Genomic DNA, 22,548 nt, shown 5'->3' on the forward strand with positions numbered 1-22,548 from the left:
AATTGGAGCTGTAGTACGCCAGAGCCACAGCAACGTGTGATCCAAGCCGTGTCTGCAACCTACACCACAGCTCACAGCAATGCCGGATCCTTAACCCACTGAGCAAGGGCAGGGACTGAACCCGCAACCTCATGGTTCCTAGTCGGATTCGTTAACCACTGCACCACGACGGGAACTCCAGTATTTATATTCTTTTGTTTCTCTTTAACATAATTATGCACATGTGCCGGCTTTGAGATTTACTCTGTGTCTGTGAAGAGATAAGCCTTCCTGCTTTATAAAAACTGGACCCTAAGTCTAATGGAAGAGCGCTAAACTAGAAGATAGCTATGCAGAGAGGACCGTTAGTGGTCACTGGACCCTTCTTCCAGCATCAGCTCGCAGGTAGCTCAGTAGTCTCTTCTCTCCGGGACTGTGCAAGGCATGGAACCTGAGAGTCTGGAGTCCTCCGTCCTCTGGCTGTCCTAACTGGCTGTGCTCAGGGTTTGTGTCAATGACTCAGGCAGAAGGTGGGTGCCCAGGTTCACGTACGGTGGGAGCAGCCATGTTCAGTGATGTCTAAAATGCCATCTCATGAATGCTGTTGCGCCAGGAAGGACCAGCTGAATGGTTGCGAGCAGATCACGCTGCCTCCCTGAACTTCAGTGTCCAGGGGCATCCCTGGGGTTCTAGAGGTCTTTAAGGCCAATGTGTCTTTTAGCCAGACTTGGGGGTGCGTGGGCTCCATTGTCTGGGAAGGGAGCTGGTGGGCCTTGGCAGGGCGTCTGATAGGGGCTGTTAATGAGGTGCCCAGCAGGAGCAGGGCTGAAGGGCAGCCTCAGAAGGATGAAGCATTTTAATTGGCATCTTCCACAGAATAGCAAATTAAGTGCTTGGATTTCCTCCCTGTGTTCTTTCTCCCTTGGGTCCTGTCACCGAGGCTGGAGCCCAGACAGAACTAAGTTGCTGCTTGGGGGCCGTCACCATGGTTTTCAGGGGCTCCCGGGGATGCCTGTGCAGAATCTGAGTCCTCGCTTCAAGGTGGATGCCAAAGGCCTTGAGAGTCATTGGGGAGGGCCTAGAAGCTTCCTCTTAGCAACAGTTTCCCTCCTAGGACCTGACAGGCCTGCAGAGGGACATACTTCTTGCCTATCCTGGAAAGACTTCTCAGCTGTGGCTCTTTCATCTCCCTCTTCCCTCCAACCTTCTTTGTCCTTAAACTTGGACTTGAGAAAGTTGTCTGGTAAGGGATACTCCCGAAGACCCTTCACTCACTGCCTGCCCCTACAGCTGAAAAAGTGCTTCTGATGTAAGAGGAAGTTGAGACTCTGGCCTACACAATCTAGCTCTGATCCTCTATGATTGTGCTTTGACCAACTTTTATATCAGAGCTAGATCTGCTTTTAGATGCACAAGATGCAAGTCCCAGCTCTGCCACACCTAGCTGTGTGATCTTGGGCAGCTCACGTCTCCTCTCTGGGCCTTGTATTCTGCCAGTGAAGAGGGTAAGCTTTGAGGTAAAGTATTGATGGCTAACATCTGTTCCAGCTGAGACGGTCTAGGGACCTGTGACTCCATCTCTGCCAGTTGAACTGTGATGTCATGATAAGGACATGCTTGAAGTTGTCCCAAGGAAGAAATGGAGCTTTAGGGAAAGAGCAAGAGCTTTGGAGTCAGACAGACAATAGGATCAAATCCCCACCCTACCAGCAGGGTGGGGGTTAGTTAGGAGAACCGTTGCTGACCTGTCTGTGCTTTTGTGCAAATTAGAAACATATGCCCCCTCTGAGGTCACTTCTGCTGGAAATTTTTCATGACAAGTATATAAATCTACAGTGACTCTGATGTGACTTGTGCCCCCTAGAGTTGTGCAGCGCACAACAACCTGGCCAGCGGTACACAACAGCTGTCTGTGTCCTTGGGCAAGTTCCTCCACCTCTTTGGATCTCTGCTCATCTGGAGAAACAGGATATGTTGCCCACCCTGCAGGGTAGTGATGAGGATAGAATTATGTGTCAGAAGCCCAGGGTAGTTGCTCTGGAAGTTTCCCTTTTCTTTTCCAGGAATTGTCTTCCTGGGATGTAGTTTTTGGGGCCCGAAGCACCTGCCCCTCCCCAAAGAACAGCAGGTGGTGCCCTGGTGTTTCTCAGGTGGGTTTGGAGCTTGGAATCACATTCTGTCAGCTTGCCTCTGCTTCTGATGCTATCTTGGGAGGTCATTCCAAGATGCTTTGGAATGCTGCCTTGCGTTTGCCCAGCAGGAGGGAAGGGGAGCCCCCAGTGGCAGGGTCTGGCATAGAGTGGCGTCACTGTTGCGAGGCAGTGGGGAGGCTCAGGAGAGCCCGGGCCAGAAAGGAAGAGCAGTGCACACTGCGAGGAGTTCTCTCCCGGCCTGGGGATTCCCTGGAGAGCCCTCCACGTGGGTGGGGTGAGCAGAGACACACAGGCTGTTCAGGTCCTGCTCTACTCAGCAGGCAGAGCAGAAACACTGCATCTCCCACTGAGTCCGGGGAGCTGGATGGAGGCTGCTGTGGCCCTTGGTTGAAGTCATGGCGTTCTCCTAACACAGAGGTGTTGAAAAGAGCCCTGGCTCTGGTGTTGATTCCTCCTGCATTTGAATTTCAGGACTGTCACTTTTGTGTGCCCCCCCCGCCCCCCGCCCAATTCATATGAATCAATGAATATGAGGGTATTTGGAGGTGGGGCCTTTGAGAGATAATTGGGTCGGTAGAGTGTAGCCCTCTTGATGGAATTAGTGTCCTTATAAGGAGAGAAAGAGGAAGAGGCGTACCTGTCGTGGCTCAGCGGTTAACGAACCTGACTAGTATCCAGGAGGGCACAGGTTTGATCTCTGGCCTTGCCCAGTGGATTAAGGATCCAGCGTTGCTGTGAGCTGTGGGTGTTGTGTAGGCCAGTGGCTATATCTCTGATTGGACCCCTAGCCTGGGAACCTCCATATGTCGCAGGCGTGGCCCTAAAAAGACAAGGAAAAAAAAAAAACAGAAGCGGAAGAGAGCCCTCCTCCCCCAACCCCGCTCTCATCCATGCCAGGATACAAAAAGAAGGCAAGTGCCCTGGACACATTCCTTAACCTTTCTCAGCTACAGTTGCTTCACTTATAAGATGGAAATTATTACTCACCTTCAAAGAGTTCAGTCCCGTTAGCATCCTGTTCAAGGGCTGTCGGGACCCAGCCCCACCCTCCCTTTTCAGTATCATTCCTGGTACCCTGCACTCTGGCCATCGGAGATGCTCTCCCATTTCCCAGACACAACCCTCATGCCCTCTCTGAGCTCTGCTTGCGTTTTCCCTCGGCGGGAAATACAGTGGTTGCCTCTTCTGGGCCTCAGGAAATCCTGCCTGTTCTTAAAATTCTGCTCTTTAAAGGTCCTCTGGTCCTTTCAGGTTACCTCTGGCTGAGCAACACATTACCCCGCAGCTTAGCTGCTGAAAGCAATGACAGAGATCATCGCACACTGTGTCTCTGGGTCAGGAAACTAGAATGAGATCAGCTAGTGGATTTCGGCTCAAAAACACCAGCAGATCCGGTTCTTGGTGAGGGCCCACTTCCTGGCCAGGAGACAGCTACCTTCTTGTGGTACCTTCACATGGGGGTGGGGAGGGTGGAGAGAAGGAAGAGGGGAGAGGGTGGGAGCAAGTGAGCGAATTCTCTTCCTCGTCTAAGGACCCTGATCTCATCATGGGGGCTCTACTCTCATGATCTAATTACCTCCCAAAGCTCCCCCCACCAAATACCATCACATTAGGGCTTCAGCTGTGAATTTTGGGGAGACACAAACATTCAGTCCACAGCACCGGAAGATAAATAAAGGGGTCCAGTATTAGTCTCGAGGAATAGAACATTAAAATTCTCTGTATTAGTTGAGATGTAAGGTTTCACAGGGAGACCACAAATTATGTTGATGTCCTCGTGCTCTGTAATTTACAGAATGTCTTCTTAGGAGGTCGCTCATCTAGCCCTTTCTTGAAACAATACTCTGAGGAAGGCAGGACAGGTATCCCGTCGTTTAAAAGCCATTTTCTTGGAGGAGCATCTCAGGCCCAGAGAGGCTGACAGAGGGAGTCGGGGCAGGCAGAGAGAGGCCGGGGAATTCAAACCAGGCCCTGGAATTCTAAAGGCAGCCCTCCGTCGCTGCCCGTTGTCATAAGCGATAAGCTGCAGTGGACAGAAGGGTCTGCAGTCACGTGACCGTCACTTTCCTAACTCAGCTTTGCTAACACCCAGTTGCCCTAAGTAGCAAAGCCCGTCTCACTGGCTGTGCGTGTCCTTGGCCTGTCACGCGAGGTTCCCTTCTGCAGGGCTCTGTGGAAGGGCCAGCTGAGGGAATGTTGGTGACTCTAGGCGATGTATTTTTTTTCAGATCTTGTTGTGAGGCTACATGTAATTTTCTCAGACAGCCCTGTTATCCCTGATCTAAAATACACATCCCAGAGTTCCCATTGTGGCTTAGCAGTTAACAAATCCAAGGTTCGATCCCTGGCCTTGCTCCGTGGGTTAAGGATCCAGCGTTGCCGTGAGCTGTGGTGAAGGTCCAGATGTGGTTTGGATCCTGCGTTGCTGAGGCTGTGCCGTAGGCTGGTGGCTACAGCTCCAATTCGCCCCCTAGCCTGGGAACCTCCATATGCTGTGGGTGTGGCTCTAAAAAGACAAAAGAAATACAGAAAAAAAAAAAAAAAACCCCCACATCCCTACACCCTTACTCTCTCTGAGATCTCTCTGGACTCCTCTGTCACAGCACTCATTACAATCCTTGGCCCTTAGACTCCAAGCTCATTTGCAGAAGAACCTGTGAGAGAGAAAATGAAACCTGCTCTGATCCTCCCGGCCATCAGGGGGTATGAGTGTGTATACCAAAGGCTTAGAAAAAAAAGATGGGCTTGCGTAGAAACTACAAAGGGAAACAAAGAGAAAAAAAGGCATCGGGCATGTCTGAGAAGGTTTGTAAAGTGCCTTCCAGAAGTGCAGAGGCTGCCTTGCCTCCCCTTCACGTTATTGGAATTTGCGCTCGTAGTGGGGAGACCATGGAGGGGTGACAAATCCAGCCACGATGACGAATGGCATTCTTTGAAAATGGATACAAATCAGTTTGCTCGTGTTGCCTTATGTCCTCTGGTTCCCCTGTCGAGGGTGTTGTACCAGAGTTTTTTCCTGAAATAGTAGCGTTGGCCACGGATGCCCAGGTCCGTGGGAGCGCTGGGTCTCCCCCTCGCCGCCCCCAGCTTGTCCTCTTCCACCTCCTCCCCGAGACCAGGGAGAGTCCCCCCCATGCACACACTTTTTTTCGAAGTCGCTTTTTCTAACATAAGTTCAGATGCGTGGACACACCGTTTGGTCCATCTCTCCATTTCCCCCTTGTTAGTAAAACACTGACGAGGCTTTGAGTTCCTGCGCTCCCAGAGGTGTCGGACGCCAGAACCCAAGGACACCGTTGCCCTGTTTCTGCGGTAGACAGTCACTGAGGTTCATGTGTCCTGCGCGTGCTAAGCAGCGAGGACACAGAGAAGCTGTCCCTGTTCCCTGCAACACACATGTTGTTGGAAAAACAGACCCGCAAGAAATCATACTAACACCATGGTCTCGCTTTCACTGAGCATCTCATCAGACCATGTGCTGCGATGGTGCCGAGTATCTACACATTTTATCTCCTGTCCTGACAGTCCTGAGAGGGAGGTATTGTGACTTAATTGTGCACGTGAGGGAAGTGACTCAGGGAGGCTTGGCAACACAGCAGCGGAGCCAGGAATCCAAGTTAGGTCTGTCTGACTTGAAAGCCTCAGTCTTTCCACCGGCTGTGATGCAGCCCTGGCATCAAGGGAACAGAACAGGATTCCAGAGGGACTGGTTCTTTGAGGGCAGTTGCACTTGGGTCCTGATGCACACGCGGGCATTTGTTAGTTTGAAAAGTGGGGAAGGACAGGAACGTCAAGGGAAGGGCCTGAATAAAGGCTCTGGTAGGAGAGTGCCCAAGTGGACCAGATGGTAGAGAGCTCAGGACGGCTAGTAGGCAGGGATGTGGAGTGGGGTGAGGAGGTCGAGCTGGAGGGATGGTGAGGGCTCGGCATTGCAGTGGTCTCTCCTGTAGAGCAGGCTATGGGGAGACCCCAGATAATCTATATGATGGGACATGATGGAGGATTAAAGGCTCAGGTGCCTTCAGGGGCCAGGAAGTAACATGAGGTCATGGGTTGGTTAATATTTGTCGAGGGGACTTTGCGCAGGCACCCTCCTTGAGTGCTGGGGGCACAGAGGATAAGACTGCTGGGAGCTGCCTTCAGGGAGCTCATGTCCTCTTGTGTTGCATGTTTGTGGTGGAGAAGCAGGTTAATTCCAGATACGAGGTGCTCGAGATGTGAAGGCGGTGGTCAGGGGAGGCCTCTGGGGCCTTTGGTCATCGGGTTGAGCCGGATGAGGTTTGCGGGGCAGGGCAGTGATTAAGAGCAAGGCTGTGGAGTGTGACTCCCGCTCGGCCATTTACCGGCTCTATGAACCTGGGCAGGTTGCCTGACCTCTCTGTGCCTCAGTGACTCACCTGTAAAGTGGGGATAACAATACCACGACCTCCCCAGGTGGTTGAGAGGATTGGATGAGTTAGCACACGTGAAGTGCTTAGCTTGGCATCTGGATGGCACGTAGGCCCCTGTAGGGTAGCCGCTACCGCTGGAATCTTCTTCACCAGTCACAAAGCATTCTGAGCAGAAGCAAGGGAGCGGATGCTGACATGGGGATTCGTTTGGCAGGTTTGAGGGAGAGGAAGGTGGCTGGTGTAGCTGGAGCTGTCAGCCGGCAGACAGGAGAGGAGCCGAGGTCAGATCAGGAAAGGCTTTGTAGGCAGCGACTGACACCCAGTGAGAGTCCCTGGAGGGTTTTAAGCGGGGGAAGTGCCGCGTCCTGATGGCCTGGCCACTGAGCGGAGAAGGCGCAAGAGTGGAGCAGGAGACCCTGGGTGGCTGTTGGGCCCTCTCGGTGAGGGACTCTGGATGCTCAGGCCAGAGTTTTTGGAGAGGAGCTAGGAGTTAGGGTGTATTTTAGAGGTAGGCATGTAGGATTTATTGATGGGAGGGCTAAGCGAATGAAGGAGAGTGGAATAAGGGTGACTTTCTGTTCTCGTCCTGAGCGACTGCTTAGAAGAGAGAAGGCTAGGGGCAGGTGGCGCCCTTCACTGAGATGGGAGAGGCTGGGGAAGAGCAGATTTCTCGAGGGAACGGTTCTGCTTTGCCGTGTCCAGTTTGCGAGTCCCAGCACTGGCCTGTGTCTCAGGCAGGCAGCTGGATCGTAGCACGCCTGGGGAGCAGCAGCGTTTCATGAACTGTGGTGGGCTGTTCCCAAGGGAATTGGCATCATTTACTTAAAAATTTTTTTTTTTTTAAAATAGGGCCACACCTGCAGCATATGGAGGTTCCCAGGCTAGGGGTTGAATTGGAGCTGCAGCTGCCAGCCTGCACCGTGGCCACAGCAATGCCAGATCCTCAACCCACTGAGTGAGGCCAGGGATCGAACCTGGGTTCTTATGGATACCAGTCAGATTCATTTCCGCTGAGCCATGACTGGAACTCCCATTCCCTTTCTTATATTATCCTCCATCCTGTTCTATCCCAAGAGGTTGAATGTAGTTCCCTGTGCTGTAGGACCTCATTGCTTATCCATTCTAAATGTAATAGTTTGCACCTAGTAACCCCAAACTCCCAGTCCGTCGTATCATTTACTTTTAAACACTGTGCTTCCCAAGCCAAATACTTGCCTCCAATCTGTGGCCCCCAGTGGTCCCCAAACTTCCATCCATTTTAGAAGATGACTATAAATTGCCAGCTTTGACGGGTCGGTAGCAAGGCTCTTAGGTTCTGCAGGGGAGGAGCGTCCCTGGCCACTTGGCCTGTGTCCATCCCGGGGCCTCTGTGACTTCGTGGCCCGGCTCCCTCCACTTGTCCATCAGCCCTTCCCTTAGCGCCCATGTATGCCAGGCCGCATTCTAGGATGGAAGAAAATGTCTGAGATGTGGGCTCTGCTGTGAGGGTGCGAGTTCCTTGCCCAGAGAAACGATGTCCTGTGCTGGTTTTATGTATCTGATGCACTTGATCTGTTCAGCCCGCAGGCGGCTGGTAACAAAGCAGTGATTTACGGTGCTGGTTGTAATTGTGCTGGCAGCTTTAGGGGTGAGTCACGTCTAGGGGTGAGTCACGTTTAGGGCTGCGCCCGCCTGTGTGCACACATGCCAGCTCTTATGAGCCCAATTGCTGCAAGCCCTTGGAGAAAAAAGGAGCAGGACTTTGATCAGTCCTGGGTGTGCAGCTCCCTGGGACCCTGGGTCTGAGGACCTTCTCGTTTGCTTTGGGCTTTGCGCCTGCTGGCGGCTTGGCCGGGGTGGGGAGTGGTTTGCTGGGTTGTCTCTTCTATTTAATGGCAGTGGGGCGGGGTGAGTTTCCCTTGCCCTCTCTGCTTTGGGCCTCCTCACCTTGTCAGGATTGTCCTCAGGGTTTCAAAGTCGTGCTGGTAGCTGTTCTTTCTCACAGAATGGCTGAGGGAAAAAGGCAATTGGACATTCAGTTCAATAGTGTGCATTTCCACAACCACCCAGGGGCTTTCCAGCGAGCTCTTAGAAAGTGTGCTTGGCTGTTCCTTTTCCAAGTGGGTTATGTCTCTTAACACCTCGCTGCTCAGAGGGTGGCTCCTGGACCCGCCCCATCAGCAACCGCCTGGGAGCTTGTTTGAAATGCAGTGTCCCAGGCCCCACCCTGGACCCACCAAGACCGAGTCTGCAGCTTAACAAGATCCTCCAGTGATTCTCATGCACGGGGACACCTGAGATGCAGTGCTTCAGCCTTCTGGAAAATTCAGTCTCTCGGGGTGGGGACTGAATGGACAACACAGAAGAAGGGTCCCGGGCACCCTGGGTGTCTCCTGAGAATCAAGCAAAGAGAAGAACTTGGCTGAGAAGACAGAGAGTTGGCTTTGCCTGGAGATGGCTGTGGAAGTGAATGTTGACCAGAGGGCGGCTGAGGCTTCTTTAAAAACATCTTCCCTCTTCCTCTTCCTTTCCTGCAGTGATTTCTGTGATTTTCCTCCTGTGGGTAAAGGCCTTGGGATAGTTTTGTCAAATGAAGAGGGATGGGACCTGTTGTCTGGAGAAGAGAGAGCGCTAAGGGCTGAGGCCGTGATCATTGTCATCACACAACAATCAGAAGGGCCCTCAGGAGGAAAGGGAATCAGGCCTGTTCCGTGAGGGCAGAAGGAAGACCTTCTGGAAGCTTCCATCATTGTGAAGAAGAGCTTCCCGAGGTTGCAGCGCTGATTAGAGGTGACGGAGCCTATCTCCGGGGGGAGTTCCCCCTCCCCCCATAGGGTAATCCAGGCCTCAGCTGGCCATGCCCTCGTTCGGGATGTTGCATCGGGTCCAAGCAGGACGCTTGAAGTCAGACCAGACCCAAGTCCCGTGAACTGTTGAGAAAAGAGAAGGGCTTGCAGAACTGGGTCCAGGCCCAGCTTTCCCATTTACTAGACCTGATTGGGGCAAGTTACTTAACTTTTCTAAGCCTTAGTTTCCTTATCTGCCAATAGGGACAATAATACTCGCCTCTTGGGATGGCGTGAAAATTAGATCAAAATTATGCGCGTGAAAAAATAAGATGGGTGTAAAGTTCTTGCCAGTGTCTGGCGTCAAGCAGGGGCTTCACACACTGCAGTGTTTTTCTTCCCTCCTCCATGTACTTATTTCCTTTCCCTTGTTTGAGTTGGGTTTAATTAGTTAACAGTTTGAGCAGCTGGCTTGTATTGGATTTTAATCTTCTGATTCGTATTAACTGTTAATGATTGGTCTTGGCCTGGTTTGCTCAACTGGGGTGTTTTAATGAGGTCGGAATAGTAGGGGGCCCTGTAGGGCACTGCTTTGGGGGCACCCCTGATGTGGGCCAGCAGTCTCGGGGACCGAGGTCTATGGTGGTCAGCAGGGCGCCTGCCAGGAGACCTGGCCAGAGCTGCACAGGCTGTCACCTTCAGGAAGCACTATGGTCCCTGTTGAGCAGCGATGCTTTGGAGTGACTGCTACCTCTGGACCAGTGTACCCACACCTGAATTTAGGCATATCTGCTCTTGGCTAAGTTCACACATCCAGCTGCAGATGCAACACGTTTATAGATGGGACCAGAAAAGAAGGCAGGGCTGCAGCAAGAGGCGTTCTCTAATGTCTCAAGATGGGAGGGCCCTCCTTTCTCTGCTTTTTTCTACCCCCTCCCTTAGTGGATTTTTTTTTCTTTTCAGGGCACACCTGTGGCATATGGAAGTTTCTGGGCTAGGGGTTGAATCGGAGCTGCAGCTGCCAGCCTACACCATAGCCACAGCCACAGTGGATCCTTAACCCACTAAGCGAGGCCAGGGATCGAACTTGCATCCTCAGAGATACTTGTTGGGTTCATAACCTGCTGAGCTACAACGGGAACTCCCCCATCCCCTCATGAAAAGCTTTTCTTGCCTGAGAAAGGGAGAGATTCAAGGTACATAGTTGATCCATCTCAGTCTGCTCCCAGATGCATTCTAGGACCTGGGACTCCTCTTCCTTTCCCCAGAACAGATTCCATCATCCTCTCTGCCTCCCTGACTCTCGCCTGCCCTGAATCCCCTAGAAGCCCTCTGCACTCCTCGCTCTAGGCCACCACACTTTCTCCCTCTGTGAACAAAGGACCTTATATTTGGCTTTCAGCTGAGTATAGATCGTGTCACGTAGTAATATTATGTTTTCCTAACTCAGCCTCAAGAGCTGGTGGCTCGGCCAGGTGGTTTCCATAGAAATATCAGGTACCATGATACGTTGGTATTGCAATAACTCCAGTAACCTGTGTCCGGACGCTCAGCGCCGGGCCTCCAGGCTCAGCTGGACTCCTGCCCACCCAGGTTGTATCCATCCTTGAGTCCAGCAAGAGATGGGGAGGAGGGGGCTCAGGGAGCACTCAGTAAAGTGCACTCAGTAAAGTAATAGATTATTTGATCTATGTGCCTTGAAGCCATGGCAAGTCAGTCTGAAACCTGGCAACGTGGAAAGAGAGACTCGGGAAAGGGAGCCAGGAAGTGATTGAAAAAAAAGTAAATTTCACTTTTATTACCATCTCCCTTTGTTCCATAAAGGGTTAATGTATAGAGCAAAATAGAAATTAAATATAAGAACAAGCTTAGATGTAGATAAATAAGCAAATGTATAAAGTTAGGACCAGTGAAGAAAGAAGTATATAAACTGACCTGACCTCCTCCAAATTAAAAAAAAGTAAAGGAAATCTGTTTCCCAAGCTGTCTTCTCAGATTGGCAAAGGCTTATTTGATTTCCTCTCTGTGTTTCCTTGCACCCTGGGCTGAGTAGGCTGGCGAGTGACTCTGTCCTGTGGCAGGCAAGCCTTGCCCTAGGAGAGAAGGGCCTGGAAGGGGCACCATCCCTGCCACTTTCAAATGATCATTCCTGATGAGTCACTGCAAACTGGTTTTATTTTCTTTTGTGCAAGAGCCTGATTCAGAGTCGCTCTGACAGCCAAATTGGACCAAAAGGTATAATGAGGCAATGCCAAGCATTTCTGAATAAAGGAGTGGAGAAAGGAAGAGGCCGAGGGGGGGCGATGGCTTTTATGTCGCTGGGGCGCACCGTCCAGCTGGACTGCCGAGCTCTGTTCTGCTGACGGAAGAGGAGCACAGACTGCCTTCCTCTGCGGCGCTTCTGACCCGAGGCTACTGACGATCTCGTGGTCTTGTGCCAGGCGTGAAATCCCAGGCAGGCTGATCTCCCCCATTCTCTGCAGGCTCTCCGTGGGGCTAGAGGCATGCAGTAGAGGGTCAGGCCTTAGCATGATTTTTCTCCAGGGGTTGCCCTCTCTGCAACACAGCTCTTATCTGCCTACCTTTCTTGGAAGGCAAAGAGGCTAAATGGAAGGGACCTGGGCTTTGGAGCCAGGCACACTTGGTTTGGGGTTGTGCCATGCAACAGTGTGGTCTTGGAAAAGTTCCTGGACCTTTCTGAGCTCCAGTGCCCCATCAAATGGGAATGATAGTCTTTCTCAGAGTGACAGCAGAGCCCATGACTGGTTATTCAGGGCCTTATCTGCAACTGAGTCAGGGCTTGATATGTCTTCCTGAAGGACAGAATGGATACTTCTAGCATATTTAAATGCTCAGGGGGTGCCAGTATCCTTGTGCCTTCCTCTTCCAGGTCTCCTTCCAATTCTTGGCCCCCATGGCCTTGTCCATGGTAGGTTGATAAGAGGTTGCTCATTGATTGAGCAGGCATTTAGGCACTAGGGCTGTAGTAGTTTCCTCAATGGAAGAGAGTCTCTGCTTGTGCGGGGCTTACATTGTAGTGGAAGGAGAATGCAGTAAACCTGGTGAATGACGTATGGAGCATATGGGAAGGTGAGAAGGGCTTCTGGAGGAATCGAGCCGGGAAGGGGGATGAGGCAGAGGAGACGGGGAGTTGGGAGCTGCCATCTTTATATAAGGTGACCATGGAGCACCTTATTCAGAAGGTGACAGCCAAGCAAAGATAGTTAATGATCTTGGACCAGATCTTTCCCCCCCAGGCATCCCATCCTGTTTTTCTTGCTTGGGTGTTTGCAAGTGGAAGTCAAGGTGAGGTGAGACCAAGCACCTGTGAGCAAATCCAGGCTTCACCTTCCATGCAGCTAGGAAGGTGCCTGGAACCTCGTTCCAGCACTTTCTTCTCTGAGGTCCCGTGTGCCTGACTCTCCAGCACCAGGCTTCCCAAAGGACCTCATGTGGAGAGGGGCCCTGGCAAGCCCCAGAGCTTGTGGTAGAGCAGCAGCCAACCAGAGCGTTGGGCAGGTTTCCTTGCAGGAAGCAGGGCTCGTCTGTGGAACTGCTTTCTCATTGTGTTTGCCCTGGCACCCAGCACCCCAGCTGCGTTTACGCTCACCCAGATGCCAGGGTTTTCAAAACAAGAGTGGCAGTGTTTTTGGTGCTAGCTTTGGTTACAAAGCAGTGTGCACCTGCCCAGGCCACCACCACAACTGTCTGGACCACCCTCGCGTCCTGTTCTGATGGCCTGCATTGTTTGTGGCTCCGCTGGGGTCAGAGGCACCTTGCTCCGAGTTAACTTCCTTTCTCTCCATCCCGTCTCACCTGCCTCTCACACTGGTCTCCCTGGCGAATCCTTACTTTAAGATTTGTTTCTGGCCAGTTTTATTTGGGGGAAACATAAAGCAAACACCCCAGGAGCACACTTCATTTAGAATATTGCTTCTCAAGCATTAGTATCCCCAAGTAGATTTCGAGGCAGTTGTTTAAAATCTAGAATCTTGTCTTCCCTTGTAGGGATTCTGATTCAGTGAGTCTGAGATGAGACCAAGGAATCTGCATCATACAATCCTTATCATGATCATTATGTTGTTATTTTGTTTTGTTTTGTTTTTTTCTTTTGTCTTTTTAGGGCTGCACCCATGGCATTTGGAGGTTCCAAGGCTAGGAGTCCAATAGGAGCTGAAGCTGCTGGCCTTTGCCACAGCAACTTGGGATCTGAGCTGCATTTGTGACCTACACCACAGCTCACGGCACTGCTGGATCCTTAACCCACTGAGCAAGCACCGGGATCAAACCCTCAACCTCATGGATGCTAGTCGGGTTCGCTAACTGCTGAGCCGTGGCAGGAACTCCCCATGATTGTTATCTTAAAGTCAGTTCCCTAGCTGCAGACACTTGCATAAACCCAGACTGAGAGGTGTAGTAGCTTGCTTCCCTAACTTGCTTGTGTGTCAGAGCCGAGTGAAATCTATTGCTGCAGTTCTCCCAGGGTCTAGCCCAGCGCGGAGCCCCCAGGTAGCACTCAGTCCACCTGTGCTGAGGGTTTGAGGCAAGGTGAGGCAAATCCTTTGATAAAGAACCCTTCACAACGTGAAGAGTTGCCCACCAATTAATCCCTGTAGTTATGTTTGCAGTCTTAACTGTTGAGTTTTTCTTGAGGCAGAGGCGTGTCTCTGTTCGGGATTTTAATGACAAAACAATGGCACCCTGAAAAGAAGAACTGAATAGGGGTAATTAGTTTTGAAGGAATCTGAGCCATGCCTTCTTCCCTGAATGTTGCTTGGATAAAGGTGTCTAAAGTTACACTCTATTAGTGCTTCTCAGTCTTAGCTGCTCTATGGAATCATCTGGGACTTTGAAAAGTGTGGGTGCTGGGGTCCCACCCTCTGAGGCCCCGTTTAATTGGTCTGGGCCTCAGAATTTTTTTAAAGTTCCCTAGTGATTCTTTTTTTTTTTTTTTTTTTTTTTTGTCTTTTCTAGGGCCGCTCCCACGGCATATGCAGGTTCCCAGGATAGGGGTCTAATCAGAGCTGTAGCCACTGGCCTACGCCAGAGCCACAGCAACATGGGATCCGAGCCACGTCTGCAACCTATACCACAGCTCAGGGCAACGCCGGATCCTTAACCCACTGAGCAAGGGCAGGGATCGAACCCGCAACCTCATGGTTCCTAGTCGGATTTGTTAACCACTGCGCCACGATGGAACTCCTCTCTAGTGATTCTTATGTGTGGCCAGGGCTGCCAACCACTGACCTAGAAAGTGTGGACCCTCCTGGAGAGGGGTGTGGGCGATTCATTTCTTGAATCTTACAGGGAGTCTTCTTGGAGTAGAGATGGAAGGTGCCCAGGATTCTGTGATCCGAGACTGCTCTGAAATCTGAGTCTAAAATATATGTGAATGCATTTATGTACATATATGATGTAAATTATATTTAATAGTTAATTGTTTTCTACCTCTTTAATAAAAGCATCTTTCCTGATTGTAAATATGGAACGTGCTTATCACACTGTTGGGTTTATGTAGAGACATATAAAGAAGGCTAATGCTCTCCACCAAGGCCAGCACACGCAAGATCAACTGTCCATGTGTCTGGCGCCCACCCTTCCATTCATTTCTCTGTGGCTAACCACCTGCGCGGCCTAGACACACATTCCGCATCAGTGGAATCAATGATTCCCACTGGTCTGTGCGTTGTGCCCAACAGGACTTTCTTTTGACCCACATGGCTTTCCTTAAATGGTTAACTTTCCTGCACTCCACATCATCATTTTTAGGAGATCTTGCCAAATTCAGTCTCTCATTGCTCCTGACGAATGGAACATCTCCTTCACCGTGACTACTTGCTGGATTTTTAAAAAAATGCAAGGCCGATGACAGTGTAGCAGGGCTCCTCTGCTCGTCAAGACGCCCTCGTGTGTCTGCGCTGGCCGGCACTGTGCTGCCGGGCTGTCGAAAGGTCTGGGCCGTTTGTGGGCTGGGGACAGAGGGGCTTATTAGCACGCTGGGCCACAACCACTCTTTATCGTGCTGGTCTCCGTTGAGTCCTAGTGGCATTCTCTAAGCCCTTTAAGAAGCCCTGTTTTCACTTGTCTTTTGGAGCCAGGCTGAGAGGATGGAAAACCCAGCGCCAGTCAGCAAAGAGCCGCTTCCTGAACATGCAGGACCTGGAACCACCCATTGGGGGCGTCTCAGTGGCGATCTGTTACTGGCCAGTGGGGTCTGGACAGTTACTCAGTTACTGAGAAAAGCCGACAATCTGTGCTTATATTTGAAACCTCTTGATTTTTAAATGCAGACAACTAGTTGTTCAAAAATTAAAGACATTGTAGGGGCCAAGCAAAACACATCTGGGCCTTTTTTTAGTCCTCTGGAAACCAGTCTGAGGGCTCCTCCGTCTCCTAAGCCATCAGTGGCAGTTGGTATCCATTGCAGTGTATTTCATTCAGCTCTAAAAATATTGACTGAATGCATTATTCTGCATGCCAGCCAGTCACTGCTTGAAAGATTGCACACACAAAGATGAAAAGTTATGATACTTGTCTTGAGGCGGGGGGGTAGTTTATAGTTTAGAGCAGCTGTTCTCAAAATATGGTCCTCAGACGAGCATGCTCAGTATTACCTGGGAACTTGTTAGAAATGCACATTCTCAGGCCCCATCCCAGACCCACCGCATCAGAACCTGTATTGAAACAAACCCCGCAGTCTCTTTTAACAGACCATCCTGGGAGTCCCGCTGCCTGTTGAAGTTTGAGGACCACTGGTCTGGGAGGGGAGGGAGGTGCATGGGCGGAGATCTGTGGAATGCAGAAGCTGTGCTGGGAGTCAGGGATGCTTTTCTGAAATGAACGGCTCCACCTGAGTCTTAAAGGAGGAGCAGGAGTTGGCCAGGTGAAGCAGTGGGGAGGGGTGCCTTGGGGGAGGGGGCAGAGGAGCGAGAGCAGGGCCGCAGCGAGCCTGCAGGGCGTGTTTGGGATTTGTCCATTTAGAGCCTGTGGCTGGTCCCTGAAGGAAGCTCAGGGAAATACTGTGAGCTGGTAGCTGGGGCCAGGTGAGCTGGGTGTATCTTGGAGGTGCTGGGACATTGCAGGAGATCCTGTGGTGCTGGGTTTACATCTGGGGAAACAGTGCTGGTAGCAGGGTTCAGATTCTTTCTGAGTCAAGACACCTCTCCTGGCACACTACTGGCCTAGATCTTGATTCCCGCTTCTCCTGGCATGCCTTGGATCTGGGTCAGCAATTCCCATCCTTGGATAGGTGGGGGGGAGGGGAGGAAAAAGCCTGGAGTGAGGAAGCAGCTATGGCTGCGTGTGAAATTGTGGCAGTGCTGGGACTGCTCCTCTTTCTTCCCTCAGGGAAAATGTGCACTCTCCAAGCTGAACATTTTTGTGGTTGCTGGTATTTTCAGCCATGGCAATAATAGTCTTTATTATTTATTTATTCTTTTTGCCACACCCATGGCATATGGAGCTTCCGGGCCAGGAATCAAACCTGGGCCGTAGCAACGACATGAGTCACAGCAGTGTCGATGCTGGATCCTTAACCCGCAGAGCACCAGGGAACTCCTTTGTAATCCTACTTTAAAAGCAACCCATCAATTTCTGCAGCAAATATTTTGGAATATAACCTTGCTCTCTTTAGAAATCTGTGGTGTCCAAAGAGGGAATGATTTGAACTCAAGGCCAGAGAAACTCATGTCTATAGCTAATTAGGTCTTAACTTCTTTCTCCCTCTTTCCCTCTCTTTCTTCCCATCTCCGTTTCTCTCTCTCTGAAACGCTGGGGTGTTAGAGATAATGGGAGCAGGATGCGATGTTACCTCCCCCTGCTGGTCGTTTCGTATAATGTCTTGTTTGTCATGTGTCTAAGGAATGGAGACAAAGTAGACAAATGCAAAGTAGATGGAGATCGAATCCACTACTTTTTACAAAATGGCACAAATTTTAAAATTTTCATCCTTTTGAAAGCGTGAAAGGAATTTTTGGACTCCTTCCATTCTTAGAAAAATGATGTAATACTTTTGGGAAGCAGTTATTTTTTTTGTCCTGTACTGCACATTCTCGTATTTAATGTTTGCATTAGCAATCTCTTTGATGATGCCTGTGCACTGGATATTCTTTTTTAAACTAACATGGACAGGTTTTTCTAGCTGACTGCTTTGGGTGTTCATTCAAGTTGACCACATATACCTACAAAACGCCCAAGGCATAGTCTTTATGGGCGTTAAAAATGATGTTTAAAGTGAGTGAAACATGTGTTTCAGTTTAATAATTGATCTTTTTTTTTTAATCCACGAAGATGGTGTTCATAAATATAGGGTTATTAGTTATGACCCTGTTGAGAGGATAAATTGTAGAGCGGCTTTTCAGAGGAGAGGGACGTCCCTGCTGAGAAGTGTTAGGGATAAGGTTTTCTAGGGCATCTGTCTGAACAATTTCCTTGATTCTCCTATTTGTTAGCATCCAAATCTGACAACCCCCCAGGTTACTATCCCCTGAAATCCCTGCCTTGCTTCGCCCCATGGATTGAGAAAACCAGGCTGATGTCAGGTGGTTGGGGTGCATTTGTGTGTTGAAGGACATCGGACGAGAGGAAGCTTGAAGCAGAAGGATGTGCACTGGCTTGGAAGCCAGGCGTGCTTGTCTCTTACTAAATGGATGCAAGCCAGTTAACTCCTCTAAGCCCAGTAAACTGGTAGCGTTTAGATTGTCTCCAGCTTAATTCACTGTTCTGATCAAAATGATGAAGACATTTGACCTCATTCAGGCATTGAGAGCAGCACTGGAAATGCAGAAGGAGAGGGAGTAAATTTGCTTTTATCCTCTTACAAAGACTCTCCAACACAGCCTCATGTCGAATCATCCAGAGGATTAGCTGTACGTTGGGCATAGTCTGTGAATGCATATGCCTTGTTCTTAATTGCATCTTCTGTTCTTTTTTTTTTTTTTTTCTTTTTCCAGTTGCAAACGAAGCCGGAGATAAGACTGCCAGACCACTTGCTCGCTTCTCCCGTGAGTAAATCTTGTTTCATGTCTTTCCTGGCTCCTTCAGAGGCTGTTATGCCTGCGTGGTCCACCCCTCTAGTCCTGCCAGGTGTCAGTAAAACACAGCCAGTAAGAGTGATAGGGGAAGTGTCTTCAGTGGGTTACCCCTCCACGTGAGCCCCATGGGCAGTGAGGGATGCTACTGCTGCTGGCTTTTCAGTCCTTACAACTGTGGCTTAGCCAACAGTGCTCTAGGGGTTTGCTGTTCAAAGTGTGGTCCTGGGAGCCACAGGATCTTAGAAATGCAGACCCCCAGGCTCACTCCAGACCTACTGAATCAGAATCTGCTTTTCAGCAAACCCCCAGATTCCTAAGCATATCCGAGTCTGAGAAGCGCTGCACTGGACAGCCCCCTCGTGTGCCCTGCCACGGGGTGGGCCTCTTCTGAAGAATGAGTGTGGAAAAGCCTGTGAAATGCTTGTTATTGTCAAGGTCTGTGCACATGGAAAAGCATCATCACCCCCTCCCACCCCCACCAATGTGGACTTAATGGCCCAGCTCCACTGCTTTACCTCAGTTTGGTGACGTTTGGAAGCTCAGATGAGTCAGTGAGTGGCTCTCCTTTGGCCCTGGGATGTTCCTCGGGGCCTGGAGCTCCCCGTCAGTTTCACTTGACTCTTCTGGCTCCAGGTCTTGGTCCTTGTGGGCGAGCAAGAGTCAAACGCCTCTTGATGTTTTCTGTGCCAGAGTGATCTGCAAATTATACAGCAAGTTAATGCACTTCCTGGGGTGAAAACCCAGATCCCAGTGAGGCAGGGGTGGTGGTGGGGGGACACCAAGGGAGAGTGAGGAGGTTGGGTGGAGATGCTCCCCAGATGGACTGAGCGAGTGCTCAGTGGAGAAACGGCGGCGGAACTGTCAACCACATCAGGTGGATTTTTCTTCCCAGTACCATCCCTCCTCACTGGCTTTCACTTATACTTTCTGGGCCTCAGTTTTCCCATCTGAAAAATAGGAAAGTCATACCCATCTTCTCTCCTTTATAAAAACAGTCACCACCCTTTGAAGTGATGGCCTGAGAGGGGCTACACAAATTCCAGGTCGCTGCTTTGTTCAGTAAGTTTGACCGAATCTTGAAGACAGCTTCTGCCATAGTTAAGTCTTAATATGTGAAGTGGAAGTATCCTTTCTCTATTTGTAGGGCTTCCTCTAAACTCCACCTTCTGGCTCTTTTTTGGGGGGTTCTTCAAAATTTGGGGAATGATTCCTAAAAACGGTTCTTATAGAATGGTAGCAGCACATGATAACGAAAGAGCTTTAAGTGCTCACAGTCTAGAAATTGTGTAATGAAACACTCGCTTCTCGCAGGCCCCATTTTCCACTGCCCTCCCACCTAGAACCATTATTTCCAAAATAAGTATTTCATCCCACAGCTCAGTGAGGATGATGGATATGCTTTTAGTCCCTTTCTTTCTTCGTCTCCTAAGCCGTAGTTAGGCAAATTAATAAACTGGAATGGTAACCCGACCACGCTGTGCACGCCCGCACCTCCACGGGAGTTCCTGCTATTCTCTTGCTTGTCGGGAGGTCTAGGAAGGGGATTCGGTGAAGGCAGAGTGAAGCCTGGAGCAGCGAGGCCCTTCCCAGAGAGAAGAGGGCACCTTCCCCTGCAAATGGCTTCCAGAGCTTCCGCACTGTGTGACTGGATCAGGGGCTGGGGTGTCCCTTGCAAGTGGAGGTGAGGGAAAATAATGCCTATACAGCAAAAAAGTAGTTAGTGGCAAACCAATTCAGTCGGGCTGATTCTGGAAAAAAAAAAAAAAAAAAAAAGGAAGAAAGGAAAAGAAAATCTCCTGACTTTTGCAGGGCAAGGCAGTGCAAAGAAGCCAGGTGGCACATTAGCTACTACATCTTTCTGTGGCAAATACCAGAGGGGAAAAGTTCGATGGCTTTTAGGAAGGAGGAGAAATTCTTGCTGTAGCATCATCTGATTGGCACCGACTGCACTGCATTGAAAATAACCTTCTTCACATGGATGAAGTCTTCAGTTTAGGAAACTGGAAGGGTTTGGATGATAGACTTCCCTTTGGAGAGGGGAAGATGGAGCAGCATTTTCCAGTTTTTTTTTTTTTTTTTTTTTTTGCACCTAACAAGGCATGTGAAAGCCCTGACTGTGTGCTCGGCCCAGCACGGACTTAGGAGGAATTCAGAGCAGGAGGCGAGAATATGGGCTGGTAATGCCGTGAAACCTGGACCCGCAGGGGAAGGGGCTCAGCGGAAAAGAGCTCGGGTCGGGAGGAAGGGGCCGGCTCAGTGCCCCCCACCCCCCAAGTTGTCCCCAAATTTTCCTTCCCTCTGCGGCTCTCCCATCCTGATTCCCGATGCCTCTGACATATGTTCTTTTCTCTGTACGTTTTAGCCCTGCTTGAATCCATACATTTTCTTGGCTTCTCCGTATTGCAGTGGAGATGCGCTGTGACGACTGTCGGAAGAAATCCTAAAGGGCGACTAGAGGGAAGCAGTGTAGGAATCATGAAAACATCTGGCTTCATGATGGGCTTATCAGCCTCGCGGGCTCGTTCTAGTCCACTTCCGAAGGGGGTCGTCTCCACACTACAACCCTGTGCCTGGCTTTCGTTTCTGTGTGACTGACACCACTGCCCAGAACCCCGCACTTTCCTCAAAGCAGTCGATTCTAAAGCCTGTGGCTCAAGCTTAGTTCCTGTGACATTTAGGCCGGAGACACTCGCTGTGCCATCAAACAGCAGTGCTGCGGTGGTAGGTGCTGTGGAGTCAGTCCTCTGAGACTCTGGGTCCAATCAGGACCCTTCGCCACCTTTGTCCTCATCATTTTAGTCTTAATAGTGGCTTTTTAAAATTTTTTTTATTTTTAGGGCCGAGCTTGAGGCATGTGGAAGTTCCCAGGCTAGGCGTCAAAATCGGGGCTACAGCTGCCGGCCTACACCACAGCCACAGCAACATGGGATCTGAGCTGTCTGTGACTACACCACAGCTCAGGACAATGTCTGATCCCCGACCCACGGAGCAAGGCCAGGGATCGAACCCACATCCTCATGGATACTGGTCGGATTTGTTTCCTCTGTGCCACAACGGGAACTCCTTAGTAGTGGCTTTCGATCAACCTGACCTTGGTCAGAGCATCTGTGTAACAAGCAAAGGCACAGAGAGTGTCAGGGGAGTCATCCTCCTGGGACTGGGATGGGGCAGAAGCAGGGGGAAGGCATGGCATTCGAAGGAAGTGGAAAATATTATCTTCCCCTCTGAAGCCTTCGGAAGAATGACAGTGTCCAGGAGAATGAGCATGCTGGCTTTGGATCAACTGAAGGTTTAGAACGGCTCGCATCATGAGGGCAGTGCGTACACTAGCTATGCTGTGTCTCTAAATTGTTTTTACAAACGAGGACAATGAGGCTGGGAGAAAACAGTGAGAGTCGCTCACTGTTGGAATTCTAGGGCTTCTAACTCCAAATCCTGGCTGTTCCCAGTGCACTTTCCTTCCTCCCTGGTCTTAGGGGTTAGAGCATCCTGATTCTGGGCCTTGGGGGTGGGGGGTCTTCCAGCTCCTTTGTGGAGGTGCTCGGGCTTCACCACAGGGCAGGATTCAGGGAGCCACAGGGCTGTGACCTCCAATACAGTTGGTACCATCTGGGGCAGGAAGGCTGTTCCTCAGACTTCCCCTTCCACCAGCTTACTTATATCAGAAATTGCCTAAAATAAGGGAAACTTGAAATACAAGTCCCCTCAGGGGTGGGGACCTAGAGATCCATTCTTACTATGGTGAAAATGATTGATAGCAGACCCAGACTCCTGAAAGTGTATCTCTGTGGGTCAAGAGAGGGCACTAAAGGGTTACCTCGTTTAACTGTTCTCGTGTTCCTTCCTTTACTTTCGGAACACTGCCACGGGCCTGGCTCTGTGCTATATGCTGAGGATATAAATCGCCATTAAAGCAAGATCCCCGGCATCAAGAAATGTAAGGCTTGATGTGAGAATAGTCAGCAGCCCGGAGAGCTCATCAGAGGGGGTCCGGAAGTGGGGGCAGAGGTCACTCAGGGCAGGGCCTCTCAAGGGGTTTGATCACGTTTCCCTGGGCAGGGGTTGCTTGCATCGCGTGGTGAAGGGTGCTGGGAACTCCCCAGGTGAGGAAGGTGTGTGGAGCACATCCCAGGCAGAGAGCGCCCCCGGGCACACAGGAGCCTCGCGTGTTACGGAAACTGGCTGGAGAGGCAGCCCAGGGTCAGGCCGAGAGGGGTCTCTGTGCTCG

The 22,548-nt window shown here is 50.6% G+C and overlaps 1 protein-coding gene across 4 annotated transcripts in view; it reads left to right on the forward strand.

Moving 5' to 3' along the window:
- The window catches only part of PDE1C (phosphodiesterase 1C), a 592,240-nt gene that overhangs the window by 165,157 nt on the left and 404,535 nt on the right, over positions 1 to 22,548 (forward strand). For all 4 annotated transcript variants that reach the window (XM_021079205.1, XM_021079206.1, XM_021079207.1 and 1 more), the window contains one exon: positions 18,240 to 18,290. In XM_021079205.1, coding sequence (XP_020934864.1) covers positions 18,240 to 18,290 — 51 coding nt within the window. The remainder of the gene's footprint in view (positions 1 to 18,239; positions 18,291 to 22,548) is intronic.

Source organism: Sus scrofa, chromosome 18 (genome assembly GCF_000003025.6).
Source record: "Sus scrofa isolate TJ Tabasco breed Duroc chromosome 18, Sscrofa11.1, whole genome shotgun sequence".
Classification (NCBI taxonomy): Eukaryota; Metazoa; Chordata; class Mammalia; order Artiodactyla; family Suidae; genus Sus; species Sus scrofa.